Raw genomic sequence first — 26,166 nt, forward strand, 5'->3', positions numbered from 1 at the left:
GGGATGGGGCATCCACAGCCTCCTTGGGCAACCTGTTCCAGTGCCTCACCACCTCTATGTGAAAAACTTCCTCGTAATATCCAACCTAAACCTCCCCTGTCTCAGTTTAAAACCATTCCCCCTTGTCCTATCACTATCCACCCTCATAAACAGCCGTTCCCCCTCCTGTTTATAAGCACCCTTCAAGTACTGGAAGGCCACAATGAGGTCTCCCCAGAGCCTTCTCTTCTCCAAGCTAAACAAGCCCAGTTCCCTCAACCTTTCTTCATAGGAGAGCTGCCCCAGCCCTCTGATCATCAACCTTCACTGTAAAAAAGTTTTTCCTTATACCCATTTGAAATCCCTCCTCTTTTAGCTTGAAACCATTTCTCCTTGTCCTCTCACAACAGGCCCTGCTAAAGAGTCTGTCCCTTTCTTTCTTATAGCCCCCCTTTCAATATTGACAGAATGCTATCAGAGCTCCCCAGATCCTTCTCTTCTCCAGGCTGAATAGCCCCAGCTGCCAATGGGTGCCATCTTCTCCAGATGGAGGAATTCAGTTCCACACCTTTGTTTCAGATACACTTCCATGTCAGATGCCACTTGGTCAGACTGCCTCCCCTGCTGCCATCTGTCACACGGCAACAAAATATAATGGAATTTTGGCAGGAAGGTTCAACCCCTAATGCCATACCACCAACATGCACCACTGACATCATGGGCCAACATAATAAAACAGGAGGCATTACTTTTAGAGCAGCTCTGGTATATGGCTGAATTTTTATTGGTATCTATTAGATATACATGAGAAAGAAAATTCCAGTAGGAACTTTTTTCCTAAGAGCTTCTGTTTGACTGCAGCTCTACCATTCCTTCCTTTTTCATAAAAAGCAACCATGTCAGCTGTGAAGAAGGATGCTGTCAATCAGTTTTCCTGGAACAGGCTCACACTATTCAGTCCAACATTTAACATTTTTATTGCCTCAGTGAGAAAGAAAATTTCAAGCAGTGAAAAAAATCCAATCATCTATTCAGAGAAGCAATAAGCCACCATTATTCAGCAGTATCATGGAGATGCCTCTGGAATGCAAAACCCATAGCTGTGAGAGCAGTGCTAGTCTGCCCTTTATTTAATGAACTGAGGATGAGTTCTAAGTCCTCCCATTTGTCTTCTCTTGCTTTATCTCATTTCTGCAAGAGATAATGGATAGGGTTGGGTTTTTTTTTTTGCCTTTTTTTCTTTTCTTTTTTTTTTTAATTACATTAAATATCATGAAAGTAAGTTGCAGAATAAAACCAATAAGAAATCATTCACTTGCCACTGCTGGATTGTTCCTTGTAGCTTATCTTTTGCTCCCTGAAGTATATGTAATGGAACTTCAGTTGAAATAGAGGAACAATACGTAATTACATGCTTTATTGTTATAATTTGAACCTCTGGGTATTGTGTTAGCAATGAGATTTTCTCTGAGCGCTGTTCTTTTATAGTTCTTTTCAAAAAGACTATCTTCCTCTGATTTCTGGAGAATCTTAGTGACGACGAGCACAATCTCTGCTAAGTGCTGTTGGTTTAAACAGGCTGAACCAAATCACCAAGGTTAACGAAGGAGCATGATCAGGGGGCAGGCAGATGAGGATCGTTCATTTTTACCTCTTTAAATTTGCACTTGCTCTCAGGCAAGCCTTTGAACCATCTCTCTCGGGTTACCATAATACACATTTAACAGCAGGAGAGCGCGAGCAGCAGCAGCACCAACTCGATTTTGCTGATCGACGTTCAGCAAGCAGGGTGGATTAACATCACATCGGGCTCCAGCTCGGCCTGCCATGAGCCTGCACGGCCTCCACCCGAGACGAGGCAGGCTGTAAACACAGCTCTGTCACGGGGCTCTGAGTTAAAAGAGAGAAGAGCTCTCTCTCTCTCCCTTCTCTGCCCGCAGCAACCCTGATGAAATTTTCATAAAATATCCTGAAATTTTAATAAAACCAAGCACTTTTCCACGTGAGTCTCCCCTCCAACCGAGCACCGCCGGGGGACACAACGCGGCTGGGGGCAGGGCGAGGGGAAAGAGGGCGGCCCTGCCCCGCCTCCTCCCGCCGGGAGCTGCGGAAGCGCAGTCGGCTGAGGTCCGTCCCTCCGCTCTTCGGCACCGGGAGGCGGAGCGAGAGCCCGGCCTGGGCGGTATCCTCCGGAGCGGCCATCGCCGGGCTCCATGGAGAAGCGGGGCGCGCCGCCGGCCGCCCCTCCGCGGGGTCCCGTGCTGCACATCGTGGTGGTGGGCTTCCATCACAAGAAGGGTTGCCAGGTGAGGGCGCGGGTGCCGAGCCCCGGGATCCCGCCCCCGGTTCTGGGCTGGGCTGAGCCCCCGCCGCTGCGGGCTGTGGGGCGCCGGGGCCGGGCAGCGGCGTTCCGTGCGGGGCCGCCCGGAGGGGACGGGGCCGCCCGACAGCCGTGCACCGCCAGCGTCCCGTAGGCCCTCCGTGTCCTGCGTTTCGTAGGTGTTTTGTGCCCTCGTTGCGTTTCCTCCTTTGCTCTCCAACTGAATCTTGGCGAGGCTGTTGCAGGAACGATTTTTATTTATTTATTTATTTGAGGCTACGTGTATAAAACTGCATTTGATCCAATTCAAACTCCTTTTTTTTCAAGTCTCACGCGAAGGAATACATCTGACGTTTAAACTTCTGCAGTCGTTGCACGTTCTATGACAGGGCAGTATCTAGAAACCTGAGGAGGTTGTGTTCTCTGCTTTGGAAAGCAGCGCTGTGCTCAGGAAAGCAAATAGTTTTCAAATGATGAATAACTTCTCATCACATGATTGCTAGTTTGTTTTTAAACGTCGTGGAACTCCAGGGTAACTCTGAATGCTTGGTCTTTTCATTCCTAAAGTGAAAGAAAACGCTAGGAATCAGATTTTGTTGCCCAGCTTGTCTCTAAATGTCACTGTTTTATTATACAGCAGATACTGTAATGTTGGGCTCGACCTGCAGTGAGTCTGCAAGACTAGCTGCCTTTCTTTAAGCAGATGGTTTTTTGGACTGGTCCGGTATACTTTGGTTGCTGGAGAACTGAAGCAATCCTATTAAGGGAGCACTGCTGCAGCAACGTGCTTCAGCATTTCTAGGAGTTCTTTAGAGAGTGACAGAAGGCAGAGCGGTCTTTTCCATGGAGCTTTCTGTCCTTACAAACATTCCAAAAACATTATTTTGTGCTGTGTTCCTTATGTGAGAATTTATCCTGATGTGAACATTACATTTGTATAAGTTACCCAAGAGTTAAGTTAATGTTTGTTAATACTTCAGGAAATTAAACAAGCTCAGGATGTTAACATGTAAAACAAATTGTCATATCACAGAGGCTAAAGCTTAGGAGTGGTCATTCATTGTATGTGTTCTTAAATCCATTTTATCAAGAGATCTGCATGGTTTTGTAATGCATCTTTTCTTCTCGAGGCATCCAGCATCTGTTTGTGGGATCAGTTTCTAGATGTAATTAGATCACCTTGGGTTGCAAGGTTTGCAATATTTAGCAAGTTGCTTTCTTGCCAAATACTGCTAAGAGATGAAGTTCCATCGAGTGTCTTAGGAAGAACACCTATAAAGATGCCCTCGCCCTTGTTGTGGCCACTTAGACAAAACATAGGTTGGAGACAAAAGTGGATGTGGCTTTCATTATATCTGAGTTTATACTACTTGTAATATTATGCAGATTGGACGCAATAGCCAACTAAAACTATAAATAATATTGAGTTTTACCTTGATGCCAGTAATATGGTTTTAGAAGTGATTTTTGAAGTGTTGTCAAAAAAAAAAAAAAAAAAAAAAAAAGGATGGGAAGAACTTCAAGTTTTCTTTTTTTTCCTATCTTGAGACATTAATTAGAGAATTTACAGAGGAAGGTAGTTTGGGAGGGAGAAGAAGTAGCAGTGTCACTGGAGTAAGAGCTGGGGGAATATAAATACGTTCTTTAGAGCTACCAACAGCCTGACTTTGTGAAGGAAAGCCAACTACAGCAGTCTTCAGACACATTAATATAAAAACTGGATGAGGGAAGTTGGTAACAGAATGGGAGGCTTATTTCTTTCAGTCATATGCAGATTATTTTAAACAAATCCCTTGTCATCTTTTTCAGTGAGAGTAATGATATCAACCATGAAAATAAAGATGGGATGGGGAGGCAAAGGCAGAAGTTCCATTGGCTTGATTTAAAAAATTCAGATAGCTCGTTTCAGAACTTAGGAAGAATTCATCCATGAAACTGGAGCCCTAAGAACAAGGCTTCTAAATGTGTTCTACCTCTGACTAAACAGATTTGTTACTGAAATACATAGAACGTGTCCAAAAAGAACTGGAGGCAGGGAGATGCACAGCCACAGCCTAATGAGCTTCATCAGTAGCATGCAAGGCTCTAGAGAATTTGTGAAGGAAAGAATTTAATTAACAATATGAAAATAAGTAGAGTGAGGCCTATGTGGATTCGCTAAAGATAGCTCATGCCTGACTGACCTGCATCTTTTATAAGAATTAATGATTGATTTAATTTATCTGTAAAAGAAATGTAGTAGCTCTAACCTGCCTTGAATTTGATCATGTATCTCGCAGTAAAACAAAATCTTTGTTGAAGTTGGAGATGCTGGAGAATTAGTACAAGAGCTAGAACTCGGGTAAGGACCGGTATGGAGAAGATAAAGCAACAACAGATTTGGAACTACTAGAGGAGGATAGAAGAGGAACTACTGATCTGAGAGGTGCTTGCGAGTGGTGTTTCTCAATTCTGAATTGGGTTTTTGTGAGTGGCTATGGCAGCATGTACTCACTCAAATCTAACATTGAATACTGAACCTGGGGAGTCACTGGTACAAAGGAAGACTGGGATGTCATGCAATGACTGGATAACAGTGAATACTGTGATGGTGGAAAAGGGATGCATGATGAAGTCATGTAATAGAAATGAATAATAATGATGTATGCTTAGGAATTAACATTGGAAGACCTCTGGAAGAGGAAAAAAGACTGCATGTGATCCAGGGTAAGCCACAAAAGTGGAGTGATTTGGAGGAAAGTGGGCAACGTATGTTTTCCTGTAACATAATATTAATAGTATTAATATGTTTATCATCGTATAAACATTCTGATCCAACCTTTATACAAATGGATTCAGATTATCTCTGCCACTTCCAGAAATTGAAGTGATATCCCTTGAACTGTCTGCTTTAGAGAAGGAAAATGACTTGGAAGAGGCTAGGTAGGCTAATGAGGTCAGTTTTGAGGCTATAGTCAGATAAATGCTTTCAGTGACTTCAGTGAGTATGTGAGTATTCTGCCCTTTTTCTCTGCCACCTTTCCACTGCTGCAGAGGAGAAGCAGTTCTATGGTGAACTGAAATGGGGAACTGAGGTGATGAAAAAATAAGCTTTGTTTCGGTAAGTTGGTTTTCTGCTAGGTTGGTTTTCTGCTAGTCAGTTCACTGATTCTGTTCAGAGTTTGTCTGCAGAAGACAGCTCTGCTGATGATCTGAGACTTCTCTTTTGATAATGTTTGCTAATGGTATTTGAAGTAGTCATTGAATCACTGCATTACACGTGATTGTATTCCAGGAGAATGTCAGAAAGTGAAAAATAAGGAGGAAAAATATTTATTTAATCTAAAAGACAGTGCTGGCACAAGAACAAATGGATTTGAACTGGACAAGCTATAGATTAGGTATGATAAATGAATTATAGAAAAGCAAAGTTATAATGCAGCTTTCGAATGAGAGTAATACAGTCTGAACTTAGTGAATTTAAGAATGAGCGATCATATAGCCTGTAATAACAGCAATTAAAGTTGTGATGTTTGGGCTTATTTTTGTGTGTTGTTGGTTTGTTGTTGGCTTTTTTTCCCTGAGAAGGCTCCTTTCACTTCTTTGTTTCCATCTGTGTTCTCTCAGTAGCGTTACCAAGAAATGCATACAGAGTTAGGCATTTTGACAGATTACTTGATCATAGGTGTCTTCATCACCTGACTTCTTCAGAAACTATCTCTTGAATAGAATGGGGTAGTAATATAAACATGGTGTAAAGCTGCTATGTATATAGAGATGTGTAACTTGACAACAAGCTCTGACATTGTGGTCTCTGCTGTTGCTAACAAGTAACTAGGTTCTTAGGCATTCTTAGGCAAGTATTGTTCTGGTTAGATTTTGACTGTCTGAAGTGTGCAGCTATTCCTGTTGTTTAACTTACAGGTTAAGCTTCTCTAGTACTTATCTATGCAACAAAACATTTTGTGTGATGTGGAAATGTATTAGAACATCTTTTTCTTGCATAGGCTTGAAAAAAATCTGGATACGTTTGTTTTAAAAAAGAGTGAAATCGAAGGAATTTGTCCATTTCCATGTGTCCCTTGATTCATAGTCCAAACATGACATTCTTTCTGCATGCCCCTTCCAAGGACACGTTGTTATACTGTGGGTCTGATTTCCCTTTGAAGCACGGTTATGTAAGAAATTTGAGGTTTACCATACATACCTTTAGTCTGAGTTCTTAGTATCCTGTGTAATTGTTAAAGTTGGAGTTGCTCCTCACTGTGAAGATGGCTTTGTGCTGTGTAAGAGTTATGTATTGCATTTTTAAAGTTTAAAAAAAAAAAAAAAAATCCATTTTAAGAAGTTTTCTCAGCAAAGTATTGAGTGAGCTTTTGGAGAAGCTGTGTGCTTTTGTTTGGTTTTGCTAGCAAGTCCCTAAATTCCTCATTTGGTCCTATTAGCTATTGGTCCTATTAGCTATTGAATTATACTGTGTTACCAGGGAAATATTCCAAAAGTGCTGTTTGCTCATCATTTTGCCAAAAGGAAGATGGAGTTATGGCAGTATGCTTATAGAATGGGAGGAGAAGCTTGGCTGTAATGTAGATCCTTATAGTATTTGACATGCTCTCATCCAGCCCATTAAAGAAGGGAATGATAATTCGCTTGAAGCATGCATTATGATGAGTTTCTTCCCTTTGTAAGTACAGGCTGACTTGTTATGGGAACCCTTGTCAGTACTTGTTTAAATAAAAGCAGAAATCTTGAAATGTGCAGAGATCTTGTGTAGTATTCAGTTGTGAGTTTCATTTCTCTAAAATGAAATGAGTGATTGATTTAAAAAGTAGTCCTAAGAAGTTGCTTTATTGATACCTGTTCAGTACTGGTAAGAGTAGTTACATCCATTCATTGCATGTAGTTGCTCACTGTCATCACAAAAACACTCTATTTTGATTTGATAGTAGTTTCTGCTCGGCTTCTTGAGTTATACAGGATGCAAATGAATTGAGCCCTGTGGAGGAAAACTTTGCTTCATTGACACAGATACCAGGTCATGGTGATCCCACAAAAAGGTGCTAGCTATATTTCTTTCCTTCTTAGCCTTTCATGTCTTAATAGCAGTTTGTGCTTGATTAGATTGGTTTGTTTAGTTTACTACTTAAATCATACAGGAAAAATGAGGAAATTATCTGAAGATCCAATAAAAATGAGTGGAATGCTATATATATTTTTGCAAGCCAACAAATCTAGAGCCAGAAATGGCAAAATTAGTAACAGTTAAGACAAAAAGATTAAATTCCTCATTTGTCTGCTCAGATCATCTTCACTTCTCAGCTCCTTATTACACAACATGTATCCTTCACGTGTGTGGTATAGTTCCTAGCTATAAGAACACAGAGCAAGCAAGATGTCTCAAGATGATTTGTAGAAAACGCCGTACAGACAAAAGTGGGCTCACAGTATTTGATTATTGGCTTCGTACTGTCTCAGCTGTAATAGCTTTAGCCCACAATAAGTAGTAATCTGTAGATCTTCCAGTAGAGGGTTTGCCACTGACACAAACCTGGAAGACATGACACTATGTTCCTTACCTGATTAAGTTGTCTGATGAACAAAAATACTTGTCTAAATGGCCTATGAAATTCAAGTGTAAACAGGGGTAAAGGTGGGAAAGGACTTGAGAGAGAAATCCTTAAAATTGATCATCATTTGAACGTAAACTGATTATTTCTAGAGAGCCAGACAAAAATAGTGTAATTGGTTTCAGAGCATCTATAGCTCTTTGGTTCATTAGCTGTTGCTGCAAGGAAGCAGTCCAGGTCACTGGCTCTTGGTTAGCTCTGGTGATTTCCTACTTCAGTGTAGGATTGTTAGACCTAGATTTCAGGACTATTCATGCCATTTTTTCTGGAGCAATTGGTACTGAGTTCATTGGTAGTTTTCAGGAGCTGAAGTGATGGCTATTGATTCGATAGGAAATAAAGGGAAAGGGCTCTGTTACAGTCAGAGATAAAGAACTCGATTTGCCGTTACGCGTCTTCAGTTTTTTGAAAGCAACACAGTGTAAAAAATTCTTATTTGTCATATGATAGAAGTCCTTTGTAAAAATCTAATCTGAACAGAAATTGGTGCACGTTGTGTTGAAGAACATAGAGAGAAGTGAGGTGTAATTCTCTGCTGGAACTCCTCTGTGCTAGGCAGTTTGTTTGAGCTCTCTGCATCTTAAGTCTTATTTATGTAAGGCAAGGCAGAGAGAGAAGGTTGATGATGCAGGAAGGCTTAAAATATGCTAGTACTGTAACAGAATGATTCATTTTGATGGCAAAGTTAAAATGAAAAGTGGTTCTTTTTAAAAGGAGAGGAAGAAAAAATGATTTCAGCAAAGCTGGAAGTACTTGAAGGAAGGAGTTGCACACAAGTCGCTGTTAGCCCGCTGAAAAGTTTTAAGGTCCCTCTACTACTGCACTACCGAATCTGGGGTAAGAAACCTGATCCTCTATTTCTGCTACAAGGCCATGAACTTGTTAAATGTCTGTAAATTGGTCTCCACCTGTAGTGAAGCCCATAGGCTCCACTGTCACCAGTTATGGCCTGGTTATCTACCTTCTTATTTATGAAGCAGTAAGGCAAAACCAGGCTTTTCTGCACATAGTGTCCTGGGCAGTTCTGCAAGCCACATCTGTCCTTGTGCAATGAGTGAACGTGGCCTAGAGTATACTCTGGAGTGTTTCAATATGTTCCAAATTGCCCTTTGTTTACTTAAACATACAGATTTCTAACTGTGCTGCAGAGAAGTACTGTGTATGTCTTGGACTGATCGTGCTACCAGTCACTTTTGTTTGCTTGGGATCTCTGTTCTGTAAAGTCAGTAGGTCAGCATAAGCTGCCATTTTCTGTACACCGTGGGGAATAGCTTCTTTATGTCACTTAGTGGCAGACTGCTGTAAATACAGAAATGCATATGCTCTTGGAATCCCTGTGTTTGTCTGAAAGACCTTTGAAATACTTTTGAGTATTTTAACATCTTCATGTAAACCCAATGTTTGCTTTCTTCTGAGTATTGTGTGACTTGCATGTTTGTGTGAGTGGTTTTGTGTGGACTGTTTGAAGATCATTCTTCCTGTCTTGACTGGCTGTAATTTCTATTCTTGGTGTGCAAATAAATGAAACAACTGATATGTATTTTTTTTTTTAAAGGAATGTGAATATATTTTGATATTGTAGAGAGAACAAGATGATGATTTCTTACTTTCTCAAATTATGTATGTACTCATCCTGTCATTTGAGAGCTTCAAATACTTTAGCTGTGGAAGGTAATGCTTATTGTGATCTGCAGAAATCAGCAAGTGCAGTGGCCTGAGCAATCAGTGCATGTGGCCTGTTTATACTTTTGTCTAGAGAGCATACGAGAGGTCAGGTGAATATCATCAGAATTTTTGGCATGTTATATTTGAAGTTGTTTGCAGAATGAGGAGTTGTCTAAGGAAAGAGCAAGTTAAACCTGCTGTTTCTATGAACTGGAACATTGCTCATGTTTCCAGGTTTTTGTATCCTTAATTATAGCACTTGATTCCAAGAGAGAATTACCGACCTCTAAAATAGGTTGTGCCTTTATTAGATTTGCTTAACACTGTCATAACAATGTAAGTGCTGTGTGTGCCTAGTCTTCCTCAAGTTCTTGTGTCTTTGGATTTGGTGGTGTGCAGTAAGCACTACAGTGCAACAGGTGATCTTCTCCAGTGGTTAAATAAGGGCCTTTTACAGGAACAACAAAAAAAGAACGTTGGAAAGGAGCTGCACTGGAATCTAGTTGAAGGAAGCAGGAAGGCACTGTTCCTCCTAAGCAGTACTAAGCAGCCATAGCTTAGAAATAATGCTGGTGCAGTGGCACAAGGTCACTACCACCCACTGCCTGTGTCAGAGCATCACTGCTCTTCTGAGAAGAAATTGCTCCTGAAATCTCCAACCTGGCCCTCACCTGGAGCAAGCTGAGGCCATCAGCCATCACCAGTTGCTGGCTCTACGGATGATAGCCTGTAATCATGAGCACAACTCCTTTGTTTCTGTTCCTGCTTGCAATAGGAAGTGTTTAAGGGAGCATTACGAACATATTTTCTGTTGTTATTATTAACATCAGTAAAAGATTACAAGTATCAAAAATTAGCCTATAATGTGTTGAGCGCTAAGTGGAAATACAAAGATTAGCTTATGCTCGGCAGGTAGAATTTCTGACAGAAGCCTTTTAGCTTATTAGAAAGGCCACTCAAATTAGTGTGGGATCCTAATGGTTTTAAATTTACACTGCATTGCAAAGTACATGGTGTAGTTAGTATCTGACACTTTACTTCTGTAAACCATACCACAGATTCTAATGTCTCCTGTAGAATTAATGGTGGGAGTCTTTGCATGTCTGTGTAACCCATTTATGTTGCATTTTGTGTTTGTTGTTCAAGGAAGGTTCCCAGGTGTGATGTAATTTTTTGTTTCATTTCTTTGTTCAGTTTTTCAGGTTTTAAAGAGAGAGCTGTGTTTTGAGTTATTATCATACAGAAAATAAAATATTTCTTCTAAGGGCTCCATACTGAGCATTTTCTCCATAGTTGCCCTGCTACGAGTTGTGAAATTTCCTAAATACCTTTTGTTAGTTACTTAACACCATGCATTGTCATTTCCTTTAGCGTTCATCTTGTTATCAGTCTGTTCTCTGTGTCATGACACCCAATCCTAGAGCTATGCAAGTGGCACTCTGTACCTGGAATCTTGACTTCTCTCTTCAATAAATGAACTAATACTGAATTGGTAAAAGCTGTATTTCTGTACTTCTGTTGTACCTTTTAACTGCCTAATTCAGAATGTTTTCCAGTACTGATAATATGGCCTCTTGCTTCTTTTACAAAGTTGGCAATCTAATTTGTATGCAGATACAATAGTTTCCTAGCCCTGCCTCGTTTCATGGTTTGTGTCCAATTGTGGTAATCCATCCCACCATTCGTATGTGGTGCCAGAGTGTTACATCTAGACAGGCACGTTGCTTCTGAAAGCTTGCTGAGTTGTGTATACAAAAAATCAAAGTTCCTTAGCTGCTGTAACACGCAGGGTGTGGGGCTGCCTGCTTCATTAGTGCATCTGTAGCAATCCAAATGGTGTCTTAGAGCTTGTAGAAGTGATTGCTTTAGAGCTCTGATCATAGGGCCACGTGGGGAAGTTTCAAGAACTGGAAGGATAGAAAATGCAGTGTCCTACTGCTTTCTAATATGTTAATTTCTCTCCACCATTTGTATGTATGTAATATATATACGGACATATGAATACATATATATGAAAATATATATTAAAAAATCCTTTTGTTAGAGGTCATTATATTACACTGCAGGCATGATTGATTTACAGATAGGCTCATCCATCTGTAGATCCTGATCTGTTGTTTCTGTCATGTTGATGGGAAAAGTTTGTCATATAAATCTGACTTAATGAAAGATGAACAGTATGCCTAGTTTCATTTGGCTGCATGCTGCAGTTGTTTCAGTGATTCAGATAATATCTTTGGTGCACTGGTTTTCTCTGCACGTGTCTATGCTTGGTCTAAGGTATCAAGGAAAAACCTTCAGAAATCCTAGCTTTGAGTGAGGAACAAATACTGGTTTATTTGAAATGAGAGGTCAGTTTTCATGTGTGAGTTTGATTTGTAGGGTTTTGGGGGTTGGGGGGAGTCATTCCTGCTTAGCAGTATCCTCAGTATTTAATATCCTATTTTTCTTACTCCTCGTTTCCTTAAGTGAGATTGGAATAGCTGATACCATCGATATAGATTGAAATTATTTATGAAGGAAGAAGTTCTAAACAGGAATGCAGTGAGTGTTTTTACCAGTTTTCTTCTCTTCATGTGAAGCAATGGTTCTACCTATTAATGTGATACAAGCAATCAAGAGATCATTAATTTATATTTATTTATATTTATACTGGAGTGCGTTCACTCCCTGTAATTTAAGGTCAGCACCTCACTAAGAGTATTCTTGTGTCTTAAATAATACTTGTGTCTTAAATATCTCAAATTTTTTAAGAGGTCTAAACTTAAATCCACTCCAGTTGAATTAATGGAAAAACTTCTTAGGGTTCAGTTGTTTTTTTTTTTTTTTAATTATTATCATTTGTATTCTGAAGAGAGATCTTTCAAAATATTTGAAGGGAATATATGCTGTTAAGTAAGAAGAGTTAACCTGTAAATGAATTCGTTCAAACATGTGACTGTAAACGCGATGGGGAGTCTGGGAAGTCTGTAATTTGTACTGACTCACCGGCGTGTTGACTTATTGCTGGTTAATGTTCACTGAAGATTTTGCTCTTGCTGTGATTGCTGTCACTTAGCAACACTTTGTATATAAGGAAAACAAGCTGCCCTAAGTAAAAGTTTGTTGAATATAAGTGATGGCTACCTGTCCAATGTTTGAGTGTGATAGATGGACATGCATATATCTTTTGGGAATTCCTCTTTTTATCCAAATTTTTTTTGTATCTTTCTTCTGATTGTGTACTTGTAATTTAGTAGGAGATGATATCGAGGCATTTGATCTAAGAAAATCTATCATCTTAGTTCCTAGAAGTAAGAAATACGTTTTTCTTTGTTCGCACTCATTTCTTACTGCAGGTTAGTGAACATCTAGCAAATTTATTCTGGCTAGGAAGTCTCTTTAAAGAGGAGGAATCAAAAGTGTTTGCTGGGACTCTCTTTATTCTTCAGAGGAGAAAGGACTGCTTATGAATAGCTGCTTTGCTTCTGAACTGTTGGATGCAACAAGAACTGCTTAACAGGAGGTCTGTTAATGTAGTAGAATTACAGAAAGATACAAATGTCAGTTCCAGAAATAGTTGTTATTTAGTTTAGGGTTGGGATTTTTTTTGCATTTTGTTTTAATTCGATCATCCACAAAAGCTGAAATACTTTGTGCAATGAAGTCTACATTTATTTCTCCACTCGATCGTGTTACAGAATTCTGCATTGATTTTAGTTCTAAAATCCACTAGTAGCACAGTGCATTCAGAAGAAGACAATTGGAACAGGCAGAAAACATTGCCATCAAAACTCTTTGACAGTTATAATCAATATTTCCAGCTATAATGAAGATCCCTGACACTTGAAAGAGTAAGAAATGACTGGAGTCTCTGGTGCATTTTTATTTTTTTTAATAGCTTCTGCTGAAGTCTGTGAGGAGTTGAGTTTTGAATAAGAATTTCACTTTGAGGAGACTTCTTAAACTCATTTGAAGGGATGAAAACTGTAAGGTCTGCTGAGGCATTTAATAACTCATATATGTTCCTGTTGAATACAGAGCTTCGCTACAAAGATTGTTTCTCTTGTTTGCAGACGATTTTTGTAATGCATGTATGTATTAACAAAGAACAAGGAAATTGAAGCACATGTTTATGCAGCCTGAGAAAATAATTTTGCTGAGACTGTTGTTCAGAAATTCAGAAGTGATATAACTGAGATTTTCTCTACCCCATTTACTTTGTTTTTTTACATGTGCAATTTTCATTTCCAGATTTATCCAGGAACTGTGGTTTGTTTTGTGTGAGGATCTTTGTATTTTTTGCTGTTCTCTGAAACTGTTCAACACTTCATAACGCTTTGGTTTTGAAATCATGTTTTTTATTTGCAGAACGTTCCTAACTGCAGTTTATGCTGTTGTGCAGATTGCTCTGTAGAAGTCAAGCAGGATGCCTGGAAGATGAGAAACATTTAGGGTGATTTTCATCTGCAAATTAGGCTTCTGGGCCTGAGCTCGCACTCTTTGGAGATGATAGAAAGAAACAGATTGGATGAATCATCCACTGCAGGTGTCTGTTTTTTCTGACTGTAGAACGCTTAGGAAAACTGGCTTGGAGTTCTGGCTTTTTGATAAGTAGTTGGATGACACGATTCCCACCTGCCGTGACTACTTGAGGAAGAGTTCAGCTTAACTGCTTTGAAATGAAATTGCTTGGAACTCTGAAGTTGGAGGCAGGTTTAGAAGGAAGTTCTCCAGGGCATTGCATGCTGTCTTTGCTGTTGTATTGTCCTTTTTCTTCCTACAGCTGCCACAGAATGAGGCAGTACTTCCTCAGTCTGCAGTCTATTAAGCTGCACAAATGGAATTCTTCCTAAGAAACTTGAGAGTTCCCTCCATAGATCGCTTTGGGAAAAGAGAGGGGTATTACTACATGTAAATCAGATGTATCATGACATCCGTGTATAAAATAGATTATTTAAGCTCACTTCAGCAATCTTAATTCTGCTTTGTCTTGTGATCTTCTCTCACCTACATACGTTAATGCAGAAATCCCTGTATTGAGATGCTTACCTTGGAAAGAAACAGGCTGATATGAAACAAGATTATCAGTGGTGTCATTAATACCTGTTCAGTCTGTTGAATTTGGAATTGTTGGAGCCAAACTGTTGTTTGAGGTATGTGATAGCACCTGAGCTACTATGAGCTAGAACCAAGAAGATTAAATTGGTTGTCAGCAAATTTCATGTTATGAGAAGAACACAGGTAGCATCGGTTGTGGTAAGAGTGACACCATGTGTTAAGGTGAAGAATTTCACTTCTTATTTTATTTCCTATTTCTTCAGTGCTTTCATCTTTCATAGTATTGTTATTTTATCATCCTTCTAGCTTGTTTTGTCATGCTTTTGGTTTCCTGCAAGTTATAAATTTCCATTTATACATCCTACAGCTGACTGGATTTTAGCCAAGCATCTTCCAAGAGGAGATGCAATATGCTGCAGCAGTTTCTTCTAGTGATTAAACTCGTGCCTAGATTTTTGTTTGGTAATTTAAGATAAGTATGTGTGGAAATTAAGACTTGTTGAAAATGGCTGGAAACTCAGAAGTCCGTAGGAAAACAAAACAATAAAGGATGACAGTGTGAAGACTGGGGAGCCGTGGTAGACAGATATTGTAGTGCAAGAAATAGAGGTTGCCTCTGATACTAGGAAAAAGTGGTAAAAGGCAAAGAGATGAAAAGTGAAATTGAAAGGCAGGATTTCTTGAAAAGGAAAAGGAGGCATTTCTAGTAGATGTGGAAAACTTGCTGCATCATTGAGATGAAGGACATAAAAAAAAAAAAAAATCTTTAAAAACAGTATTTTGCTGTTGCTGTATTATTCAGTATCCACGGGGGTAAAATATAGGCTTGCATGTGATAGAGATTAGCTCATCATGAGGACTCGAGACAATGAAAAGCCAAATCTGATTTCAGGGTGTGCCCCAGCAATGACCCCTGCTGATATTGCAGGGGCAGCAATGTGCTGCTTGCTATGTGCATGTAGGGAAGAAAGTGACATCCTCTTCTTAACATCTGTTTTGTGTATCTCTTGAGGTTGGATATCTCTTAGGCTGGAAGGGAGCACTATGGAAGTCAGATCTTCCTAAGGCCTGCCATCAGACTGCATGTGAGCCCATCCATCTCTTTGGAGAGAGAAGGAATGCTAGTAGGAAGAAGAACTTTCTTCCATGCCATTGCTAAAGAAAAATATGCCAGGCTCAGTTACAGAAGCTTGCTTGTTTGCTAACAATAATCTGTTCTCCTTTTGCTTCCTCTTTGTTTCTTTGTTTAGGTTGAATTCTCCTACCCTCCCCTGATGCCTGGAGAAGGACATGACAGCCACAGTTTACCAGAAGAATGGAAATATTTGCCATTTCTTGCCTTACCAGATGGTGCTCACAACTACCAGGAAGGTAAGAGAGGAAGTTGCATGTGTTGGGGCTTTCTACAGGCTTCTACTGTAGCTGAAAAAAAACCCCTAATATCTGAACAGTTGACCAACTATTCTCTTTGCTATTAGAGTTCTTGTACTTCTTGTTTAAGCTGCAGAATAATTGATACAAAACTTCAGAGAAAATAAATCATAAAGGAGTATCTCCTGCATGAAGAAGAAATCAGATCTCAAAAATTCACTTTAAAGGTTACATTGTTCTAGTGCAAAAGAAGGCTGCCAGCTTTCTTTCAAGCCATTATCTGAGGCAAGAATTAACTCCTGAGTAAAACCTAATCTAGTTCTGAGGTAAGGAAAAAATGAAGCTCTACAATTAAGCTTTGTAATGTATGATGTACTCATTATATATCTGGTTCTTTCACTAACTTCTGGTGATTCTACAAGTCGTTCTGTGTCTGTAGAATGACGTTTTGAAAACTAGCAGATGTAAAAGGCAGGACCTTTAGTGTATTTGTCAGCAGAATAGAAAGATACAGTGGTACTTTCGCTGTGAAGCCACTCTCTGGCAGCCATAAGTGTTTCTCTGCTTCAGGTCATGATTTTTGTTCTGTTTCTGCATTGCTAAGTATGTAATGAACAGTATGCTGCATTCAAAGCTAGGAAAATTATATGTAGCCTCAGTTATCTGTTCCCTGTTGGCTCAGCATCATCTCAATTAATGCTCAACTTTGAGCAGTTTCATTGCTGCACTAAGAGATTATCAACATGTGTTTTTGGCAAGAAAAAAATAAAAGGCAAGATGTGACAACAGAATGGGTATAGAGCCCTGTGGTTTGTGGGTAAAAATGCACATGAACTTGAAATGATCAAATCTGTTTCAGATAAATTTCCTGTAAACATAAAATAACTGTTACTCCATTTCTATTTGAAATGGAGCTTTTAACTAACTCCCACTGACAGTTACATTTTTGCAAAGAGGAAATATCTCCATACTTTATTCAAGGGAATAGTTTTATAATACACAAGTCCTCTTCCCACTGGACTTGATACACAGCAAGTTATCTGTTCTGTTCAGTTTGTTAGAAGCATTTTACTTCCTTTGTGTTATTTGATTTCACAACAGGTTTTATTCTTTTCAAAAGCCAAACAATCACAATATGTATTTTTCCTTTCCTTACTTATGACTTATGAACTTTTGGCAGTAGCAGCCAAGTGTGTGTGTGTGTGTGTGTGTGTACTTCATGGCATAAGCCTCGCTCTTGCTATTTTTTTTTCATGTTACACTTGCACAGTGAAATGTTTTTGTGTTCTGGTGGACAGCAGCTCGAGGAAGGTGATCTTCCTCCTCTACTCTGCCCTGGTGAGGCCACATTTAAACAACTGTGTCCAGTTCTGGGCTTCTCAGTTCAGAATGACACAGATCTCCTAGAAGGAGTCCAGCAAGGAGTCCACCACAAAGATGATGAAGGGCCTGGAGCATCTCTCACATGAGGAAAGGCTGAGAGACCAGGGTCTGTTCAGCCTGGGGAAAAGAAGACTGAGGGGGGGCTCTGATTAATGTTTGTAAATATTGAAAGGGAGGTGGGGGACAAATGGATGAGGCCAGGTTCTCCTCCCTGGTGTGTAGTGATAGGAGAAGAAGTAATGGCCTAAAATGTGAATGCAGGAAGTTCCATACAAACATGCAGAAGAACTTCTTTACTGTAAGGGTGACAGGACTGCCCAGAGAGGTTGTGGAGTCCCCTTCTGTGGAGATATTCAAGACCTGTTTGGATGTCTACCTATGTGACCTACTGTAGGGTCCCTGCTTTACGGAGGGATGGACTCAGTGATCTCTTGAGATCCTTTCAACCCCTGTGATTCTGTGAATGCTACAACTGTGTGAATAAACAGCTTTTGCTAGCATAGTAGTGCTGTACCTTGTATCTGCCTTAGCAAGGGTATCAGCAAATCTAACCTTTCAGCTGTGTATATCCTCATGGTTTTGGTTTGTTTTCCTGCCTTCATTGCAATTAACTTCCTAATGGCATTGCAGTCTTGCTGTATGCTCTGTCCCACCAGTTCTGTGGGCCTTGATTTCCAATGCTTTGTCTTTATTCTTTTATACTGAATTGGAAAAGTTGTATGGCTGTTGGTTTCAATGGCGCTTCTGTGCTGTCAACAGCTGCTTCTGAACATCTGTCAGTGGGCTTCTAAAAGAGCTCGATTAGGGTAAATGTGAGGCTGCCATCAGAATATCCACATAAGCAATGCTGAAGCTTCTTCCACAAAGTACCATGCAATTTGGAAACTCTAATTTGGGTGCAAGAATAGCTTTATTGATAACTATTTTTTTTTTTTTCCTCCCCAAACATCTCAGAAAAGATATGCACCAGTATTTCAGCAGAGACTCTTTTATAAAGAAAGTAATGATGACAAGAAAGCTACGCTTGTTAGTGACTTATGGGACATTCTTTTCTTTTTCACAGATACTGTGTTTTTCCATTTGCCACCAAGATGTGGGGACCGAACCACAGTATATGGTGTCTCTTGCTATAGGCAGATTGAAGCAAAGGTAACTTTCTAAGCTATGAGTGATATTACTGAAGTAATAGGCTTAATAATAATAGGCACTAATAATTCTGAAATTCAGTGGCTTGTATTATATACACCAACATTCAAACTACGTGATCAGCTTACTTTTAAAACTATGAAAATGGACACAGTAGGTAGCTACAGAACTTGAGGACTATTATTTCCTTTATGTCAGCAAGCATATTTTGATTTTGATTTTTTTTTTTTTTTTAAACATCCTGGACAATTGATAAATGTTTTTGTTTTTGAGAACTAACCCAGGCATTAGTCCCAAATAGCAAAACTGACAGTCACTCAGGCTGCCAAGTCCTGTTGCCAGGAAGAAAGTCTCTTGGATGGAAGCAGTTTAAATTTCTCTAGTATGTGACTGAAGAATTTTAGAGTATTTATTGGTATCATGCAAATCTTCTTTGCCAAAAAAATGCTTGCATGGTAAATCAGAATCCTGCCATTCATTGTAGGCACCTACTGTTACTGAATTTTTAGCAATAAAGCTGGAAAAAACTGGTGAGAGCTACAGTGTGCATTTAATTTTCAAAAGTAGCAGTGGCAGTAGTCTACATAACTACGATTGAGATGTTATTACAGATTTCTTGAAAAATAAATAACAATCATTTCTTTTCAAGTGGCATGCCAAGAATCTGGAATGCCATGTGGATTTGAGAGCTAAATTAGTTCTGTATTCAGAAGATGCAAATGTTGTACCCTGTCTTCAGCACACCTTAGTTATATTTCATGTTTCTATTTATGCTATAGGAGAAATTTTCCATGTGGAGGTTTTAGTTCTGTTTCTTTTGAACTTAACATTGATTTTAGCATACTCACAATCTTTACAGCCAGTCCTCACATTTATTCTGTGATTAGTCTTGCTCTATTTAACTGTACAATTATTTTAACATGGCTTTATTGTGTCTTCATTTCAAGTTTATACTGTTCACTAACGAATTAAAATGGTTGTTTAAATTGTACTCTTTGGAGAAAGTAGAATACAAAACAGTGTGTGTTTCATATAACAACTCAAGCATCCTCTCCATCTGGCTTTCTGATGTGTGGGCTGCAATCCACACACTGTTTATGCAGTTAGGAGAATTGGTACTGCATTTCTGCCCTTATCCTTTTTAGTTTTGCTCTTAATTACCTTAGCCGTTTGGTCTGGCTGAGAATGGAGTTCCTTCTGGAGATAATACTTCCTTTATTTTATGGATGGCTTAGAGAAAATCCTTGAGAAAGTAAACTATTTCCAGGTAAAGACTTGATAGCCCAGTTCATTTTCATAGATAATATTAGAGAAGAGCTATCTGTTGTGACTGCTTCTCTCCAGGTACATTGCATTGCCTTTTCCAGGGCTGCTTCTAGGCTGCTCCAGGATTATTTACTCATAATAGTGTCTTTCAAACAGTCTTCTGCCTGTCATTACAGCTGTATTTGGATTTATGCTGTGCTTAGTGAGTTGAGAACATAACTGCAGAATCAGTGTTATGATTAATAGGTAAAAACGTACTTAGATGTGATTTGGGTATTCCGCCACTGAAGGCAGGGAATCTTAGGATTTTGTTTAAATAGGGAATATGTGGCATCTTGACCTGTGCAACAGTTTTTTTGGGAGTGTGTTTAGGTAAATATGCTGTTATACTTCTATTTCTTAGGCATTAAAAGTGCGACAAGCAGACATCACCCGAGAAACAGTGCAGAAAAGTGTCTGTGTTCTCAGTCAGCTGGTAAGAATGTTCAAATCTCAAAACAATCCTAAATAATGTGTTAAATATTACTTGTTTTCCATACTTTTTAATAGAACTTTTGGCTCTAAATATGTTATTTTTTAAGTTGTTGCTGATTCTTAAGCACTACTAATTCTTCATATGTAATAGGAGTTTAGGTGTTATTGTTGAGGGAGTGCCTATTATCAGCCATGAAAGAGCTTTTAAGATGATCACAGAAATAGTATATTCTTCCTTTGAGGGGACTTCTTTACTAGTTAGTTAGCAAAACCTACTACTCCCCAGGCAGAGAGTAGAAATTTTCTGTGCTTAAGGCTGAAGGAAGAGCTGCCTTTACAGCTGCATGAGCAGTGTTTTAAACAGGAAAGTACTTTTTTGGAGAGATGTCCGGTGTTGGTATGGTATATACAAGTGGAATCAAAATAATTAGAATAATTTAAAATGAGCACAGGTGAAAGATGTTGTAAGTTAGCAACTAAGAATTCAGGTCTATCGCTTTCCTTCTGTGAACTCTGTGTGTAATAAAGTGACTGTATTGGAAGATTAGAAAGGGAGAAAGCTGATGTTCAAAACAACTGGACTGATTTTTTTTCACTTGTTTTTCTTTCAAGCCTTTGTATGGGTTACTTCAGGCAAAGCTGCAGCTCATTACTCATGCATATTTTGAAGAAAAAGACTTCTCGCAAATTTCAATTCTAAAGGTAACTTTTAAAGTAAAAACTATATGGAACAGGTATGCTCAGGTATTTCATTTTCATAGGTCATTCAGCTATTCAGCTCTTCTAATACTTAGAGAACCTATATGACCCTCATGACAGATTACAAATTTGATATGTATTGCAATAGAAGAATGAGCATGATATTCAACTTGTATCTCCATTGACTCTTAATAAAATATGACTTTCTTTCTGGAGTAAGGCATTGAAATCCTTCAGTAAGACAATCTTTTTAATACTGGATATTGTATGACTGTGTACCATTAATGACCTTATTTTATTTTTTTTGTGTGTGCTTTTGTTTATACTTCTACAGGAACTTTATGATCATATGAATAGCTCCTTGGGAGGGACTTTGTTAGAAGGGTCACAAGTTTATCTTGGTAAGTGGCTTTTTTGTACAAGTGGCAGGGATAACGTTATGCTAATCAACATGTTCCTTCCTTAGCTGATTTGCTTATGTACATTAACAGATTAAGCACAGAGGTCAGTGTGCCTGCACAGCATTCTGTTACGCTTTTCTTCATGGATTTAAATAAATGTCAAATAAGTGCAGTGTTGCTTTCGTAACAGAAGTTAGCTGTGGGTTGAAAGTCATCATACATCTTGACCTGTCAGTCTGACAGATGTCTGCTTAGCTGTTTTTGGGAAATAGTACTTTCTTAATTTTAAGATGATGTTATGGGATGCTAGATCTTTTGTCTGTTATTTGGGAAATCTCCTGTTTTCTTCTGACTCTTATTTGTATTTTTTGAAAGCACAATGTGGGGTTTAGTGTTTCCATAATGCTGTTGCAGCCAACAGGAGTAACTCAGAGTGTGACTAATCACATTATTGTCTCCACTGTCATTTAACTATTTCACCTGCACGAAGGAGAGAAGGTACTATGAGTTCTGCTACTGAAATAACCAAGGTTCACATAGAATGCATAATAGGCATACCCCCTTCCCCCACCAAAAGTTGGTAGGAATTAATGTTACTATCTCTGCTAGCTATAAAGTGGAGTAATTGCTGTTCCTTTGGTGTCTCAGGTCTATCTCCTCGGGATCTTGTTCTTCACTTTAGACACAAGGTAGGTTTTTTCTGCTAGACTTATAAAATACAGCACTTATTTTGAGGAGTAAAATGCTTTTTGAAGAACTGGAAGACAAATGTTTAGACATACCTGAGCTAGAAGTGAGATTGTTCCTGAAGTATTTCTGGTTACAGTCTCCTGATTTTTCATTTCCACCTACAGATCTTCTGTAAAAGTAAGTTCCATAATGAGAACTTTTGTCTGTCTTTCAGATTTCTTGTGGATTTTTAGGTTTGTGTTACAATTCTTTAGTCCTGGCCCAAAGAGAAAGTGGTATCTCAATTATGGTCTTGTTTCTATTTCCTGTGCCTTGTCAAATAAATGTGATGGAAGAATACTGCTAAAGTCATTGCAGACAGTTGAGATATTTTTCCCAATATGTAATTTTTGCAGCTCCTGCCACCAAAGAAACTAGTAATTTCTCCCATTGGTTTTTCTTGATGGCTGTTGAAATTGAGTTTGTATCCTGTAGCTAAGTTACAAATAGCATTTAAAGTCTGTAACGAGAGGCTTCAAGGAAAGAAATTTGAGGTTCTGCATTTAATGGTGTACTTGTGCATGCTTAATACACATTTGGGGTAGAATTTCCTTTTGTTTCACTTCACGTGTGTGCTGGTCATTGCCCCAGAAGTGTCTCCTTTTTTTGGGTTTAAAGAGTATAGGCAGCTCTGATCTAGATGTCTTGTCTGTAGATGTCTAACGTTAGGTAAGGTGAAAGCTGTTCCTGGATAAGTTGTTTGGCTCAACTTATTTCTGTAATTTTGTAAAAAGAACTTTTGTGTTTATGCAATTTTTAGAAAAAATTCTAGAATGATACAATGTGTTCTTTCTTCTTCGTAAGCTATGTATGATCTGAATTACCAATCATGAATTTTTTTGTGTGAGTTTCAAATGTCATTTCAAAGAGAGCTCTAGTGGAGAAAAGGTATTGAAACACTGGTTGGTTTTTGTTGTTCAGAGTTGATCATTTGACAGTTATGCAGAGAAATTTTGAATAGGATAAACTTGCACGGTAGTTTTGATAAATGGCACTGCCTCATTTACTGTGTTTTTCCTTTGTTTTTCAGGTCTTGATCCTTTTTAAATTGATTCTTCTAGAGAAGAAGGTATCATTTTGTTGGCTGGGGGCAGATATTTGAAATAGAAACAGCTTATTTTTTTTAAATATGAAAATATGTAGAACATAGCAGCGAAAAATTAAAGAAAGAAAAGTTAAAATGATCTGGATTGATGATCAGCAGTTTTACATATATGTGCAGATGAGGAAAGAATGCTCTAAGTAACTTCTGTGTGTTGCTGTATAAATTTGTTTCTGCTGCTGTTATATGCATTCTCCACTTTGATCAGTAGCTGTGAAGTAAAACACAATTAAATGTGAGTGGGGAAACTTAACATCTTATAGAAGACAAGAAAAGATGTATGGGATGCAAGTAGGTACTTATGCAAAGAAATAGATAGGAAATGTTGAGACCTAAAATGGCACATACAGCTTTACAGCTTTCACCAAGTAGAATTTTTTGTTCTGTTTTAGATAGACATACCCAAAGAAACCTGTGCAAGGATTGTCTTACAAACCTGAATTGTGTGGACAGCCGTAGGAGACGATGTAAAGAGTCATTTCTGTTAAGTCATGCTGAATTGAGAACGCAGATTTGTTTTAAAACAACCAGCCAACAAACAGAAATCTCTTAGAGTTTGCCTTGGGCTAAAAAGACAGTTGTTTTCTTGTCTTGGGGTATCAAGAGATAAACAGAAGAACTTCCAGTGATGAATATCTATAATTCCCAGATGCTTCTTTGCAGGAACTTTTTGTCTTAATGTTTAAACAGAATTAAAGGAACACTTTCAGTTCCCCTAGTGTCATATTCTTTGCTGTGAGGAAACCTGGCTCCTTTAGAGAAGGAACATAAGAATTTCCCATTGACTGCAACTGGAAGGCCAGTAGGATCCAGCCTACAAACAGCAAAATAGCTGGGTCTGTGGCCTAGGGATCCTTACTAAGGCAGTGAATATGACCTTCTAAAACAGAAGTACTTGAGTAGAATATAATTATTACATAGTAGGATTGCACATGTAGATATGTATGTAATCAAGATGGAATAATGCAAGCTTTTTCCCTCAGATCCCTTCAGTACACTTTGTCTACAATGGGTTTTTTTAAGCCGTATATAATATATATAATGTATGCAGTTTAATATATTTTTATATATATATGTAATATATAAAAAAGTATGCATTTTTTCAGTAAAAATTTTAAGTATCTCTACTGATCTGTTTAAAAGCTGAAGTTGTTCATATTTCATCATGACAATTCAGAACTTTCACTGAGCTACAATTTTCTGATCCGAATATCTGCTCCTAGTGGGTTATTTTCTGAAGTTCAAAGAAATCATAAATGCACAGAGTGAAGAAGAGAGAAGTTTTTCCAAGCTCCCCCTAAGCTCCACCAGGCAGACAACACTTTTGCTATTTCAAAAGCAAGAGTTTTGGTTTCCTGGCACTGCCTATTTTCTGACAGATGTTAATGTTCCAGAATAACTGGGGAAATGTATGTTCAAAGACCTTAAATATAACGTGCAAGAAGCTTTGCACATTATAGTAATGCCAATTTTCCTTGAGCTGAAAAATGCCTCCCTTCCATGAACTGCTTTCCTGGCAAATTGGTTGATACCTTTCCACAGGCTTTAGAAATGTTTTTGCTGTTTGTTTTTTTCACCTCACAGCTGTTGCTGGGTTAGGAGACTTCTTGCATGTGGTGATCATTTAACTTTCTGCTGCCAGGACCACCCAGTTTGCTGATGTAAATGTTGTAGGTCATGTAATGTAGGAGGGGTAAAGGAACGTGCACCTATGCAGATGGAAAGATGGCAGAGGGACTTGCTGGAACAAATACATAAAAGTATTAAAAGGCTTAAGTTGGCAGTCCACCCAAACTGAAGATAAATTTAAGCAAATTTCCTGAAGACAAAGGGCTTCTCTATAGGCTTTAGTTATTTCTGTAGTCTTAAAAACAAGTTTTCCTACAAGTACACGGCATATGACAACATAAAACTGGAAGGGTATTGTAGGATTCCTGCTGTAGTTTCTTGCTATTGCATTTTGTGGTTTTCATATTGACCAGCACCTGAAAAGAAACTAGGAAGTTATGTTCTTAAGTACTTTTCACTAAAGTTAATATCAGTCTTGTTTTCTGTTTCTGTAAACTCAGTTTTTATCATAGGAAGGTATCTGTAATAAATGCGTGCTGCAGTTATCCTAGATTTCATGTACCTTCCATATATTTTCATAGAGCTTTTTTGTTTTTGCCAGAATTCTGGAATGGAGATTATCTGGCCTCTTTGATCTAGAAGAACTTTAGATTTAGATCTAGAACTTTAATGCACTACAAATTAAGAGTGCCAGGAACAATTCCTGCCTGATCAATTTTTCTGAAGTTGATCCAGTCAGCATGCTGACTGCAGCAGAAAAATCTGACTGTATGTTATGCCCACAAGCACATACATATAATGTATATATTATAAATACTATAAAGTACAAGTATACAATATGCATATTCAAATAGTTAATATGAGCTTTAGTAAGAGCTTTTCTGGGTAAGCAGAATTCCTTTTTTTTAAATAAATTCCTTTAAAAGTTGGTGTTCTATGTTGTCCTCAACTGTAATTTTGATTTATTTATTTTTTTAATTCTCTTCTGTCTACTTCCCCACTGCTCTCTTGCCCTCTTTTTGTTCTTTTACTTTTTTATTTTTTCCCCTCCTCTCCTGCTACCAGGTGCTGTTTTATATTTCTCCAGTAAATAGATTGGTGGGAGCTCTGATGACTGTCCTGTCATTATTTCCTGGTAAGAAGAGAACCTTGAACTTCTCAGTTGTTACAGTATGGCTGTATGTATATTCCCCACCTTATGTGGGGAACAAATTATATGAAAACAGAATTATGTTGACACGTTGCCTGAAAAACAGGATAACTTGTAGACGTATGCATGTAGTGTGGAGATACCTCCTAACATTGTTTGCACTGTCTGAATTACTACTTGTGTGTAATTGAAGCCACTGGATCTTCTTTATTAACTGTGGGTAACATAAATGTGACTCTGAATTAGCCAAGTTCCTTAAAAATCAG

The 26,166-nt window shown here is 38.5% G+C and overlaps 1 protein-coding gene across 7 annotated transcripts in view; it reads left to right on the forward strand.

Annotated features, from left to right (window-relative positions):
• Positions 1-2,085: 2,085 nt before the first annotated feature.
• The window catches only part of AVL9 (AVL9 cell migration associated), a 38,281-nt gene continuing 14,200 nt past the window's right edge, over positions 2,086-26,166 (forward strand). For 3 of the 7 annotated variants that reach the window (XR_016467631.1, XR_004168972.2, XM_031608379.2), the window contains exons 1-9: positions 2,088-2,285; positions 15,861-15,981; positions 18,428-18,513; positions 20,180-20,251; positions 20,863-20,952; positions 21,284-21,350; positions 21,999-22,039; positions 23,110-23,148; positions 25,816-25,885. Coding sequence is in view for 5 of the 7 variants with exons in the window: in XM_031608379.2 (XP_031464239.2) it covers positions 2,193-2,285; positions 15,861-15,981; positions 18,428-18,513; positions 20,180-20,251; positions 20,863-20,952; positions 21,284-21,350; positions 21,999-22,039; positions 23,110-23,148; positions 25,816-25,885 (679 nt within the window). In the remaining 2 variants the exon portion in view is untranslated. Of the gene's footprint in view, positions 2,286-2,319; positions 2,475-4,578; positions 4,725-8,021; positions 8,743-15,860; positions 15,982-18,427; positions 18,514-20,179; positions 20,252-20,862; positions 20,953-21,283; positions 21,351-21,998; positions 22,040-23,109; positions 23,149-25,815; positions 25,886-26,166 lie in introns of those variants that run through there. The other 4 variants (XM_090142267.1, XM_090142269.1, XM_031608380.2 and 1 more) reach the window with 4 other exon arrangements.

The sequence above is a fragment of the Phasianus colchicus genome, chromosome 6 (genome assembly GCF_987193195.1).
Source record: "Phasianus colchicus chromosome 6, bPhaCol1.hap1.1, whole genome shotgun sequence".
In the NCBI taxonomy this organism is placed as follows: domain Eukaryota; kingdom Metazoa; phylum Chordata; class Aves; order Galliformes; family Phasianidae; genus Phasianus; species Phasianus colchicus.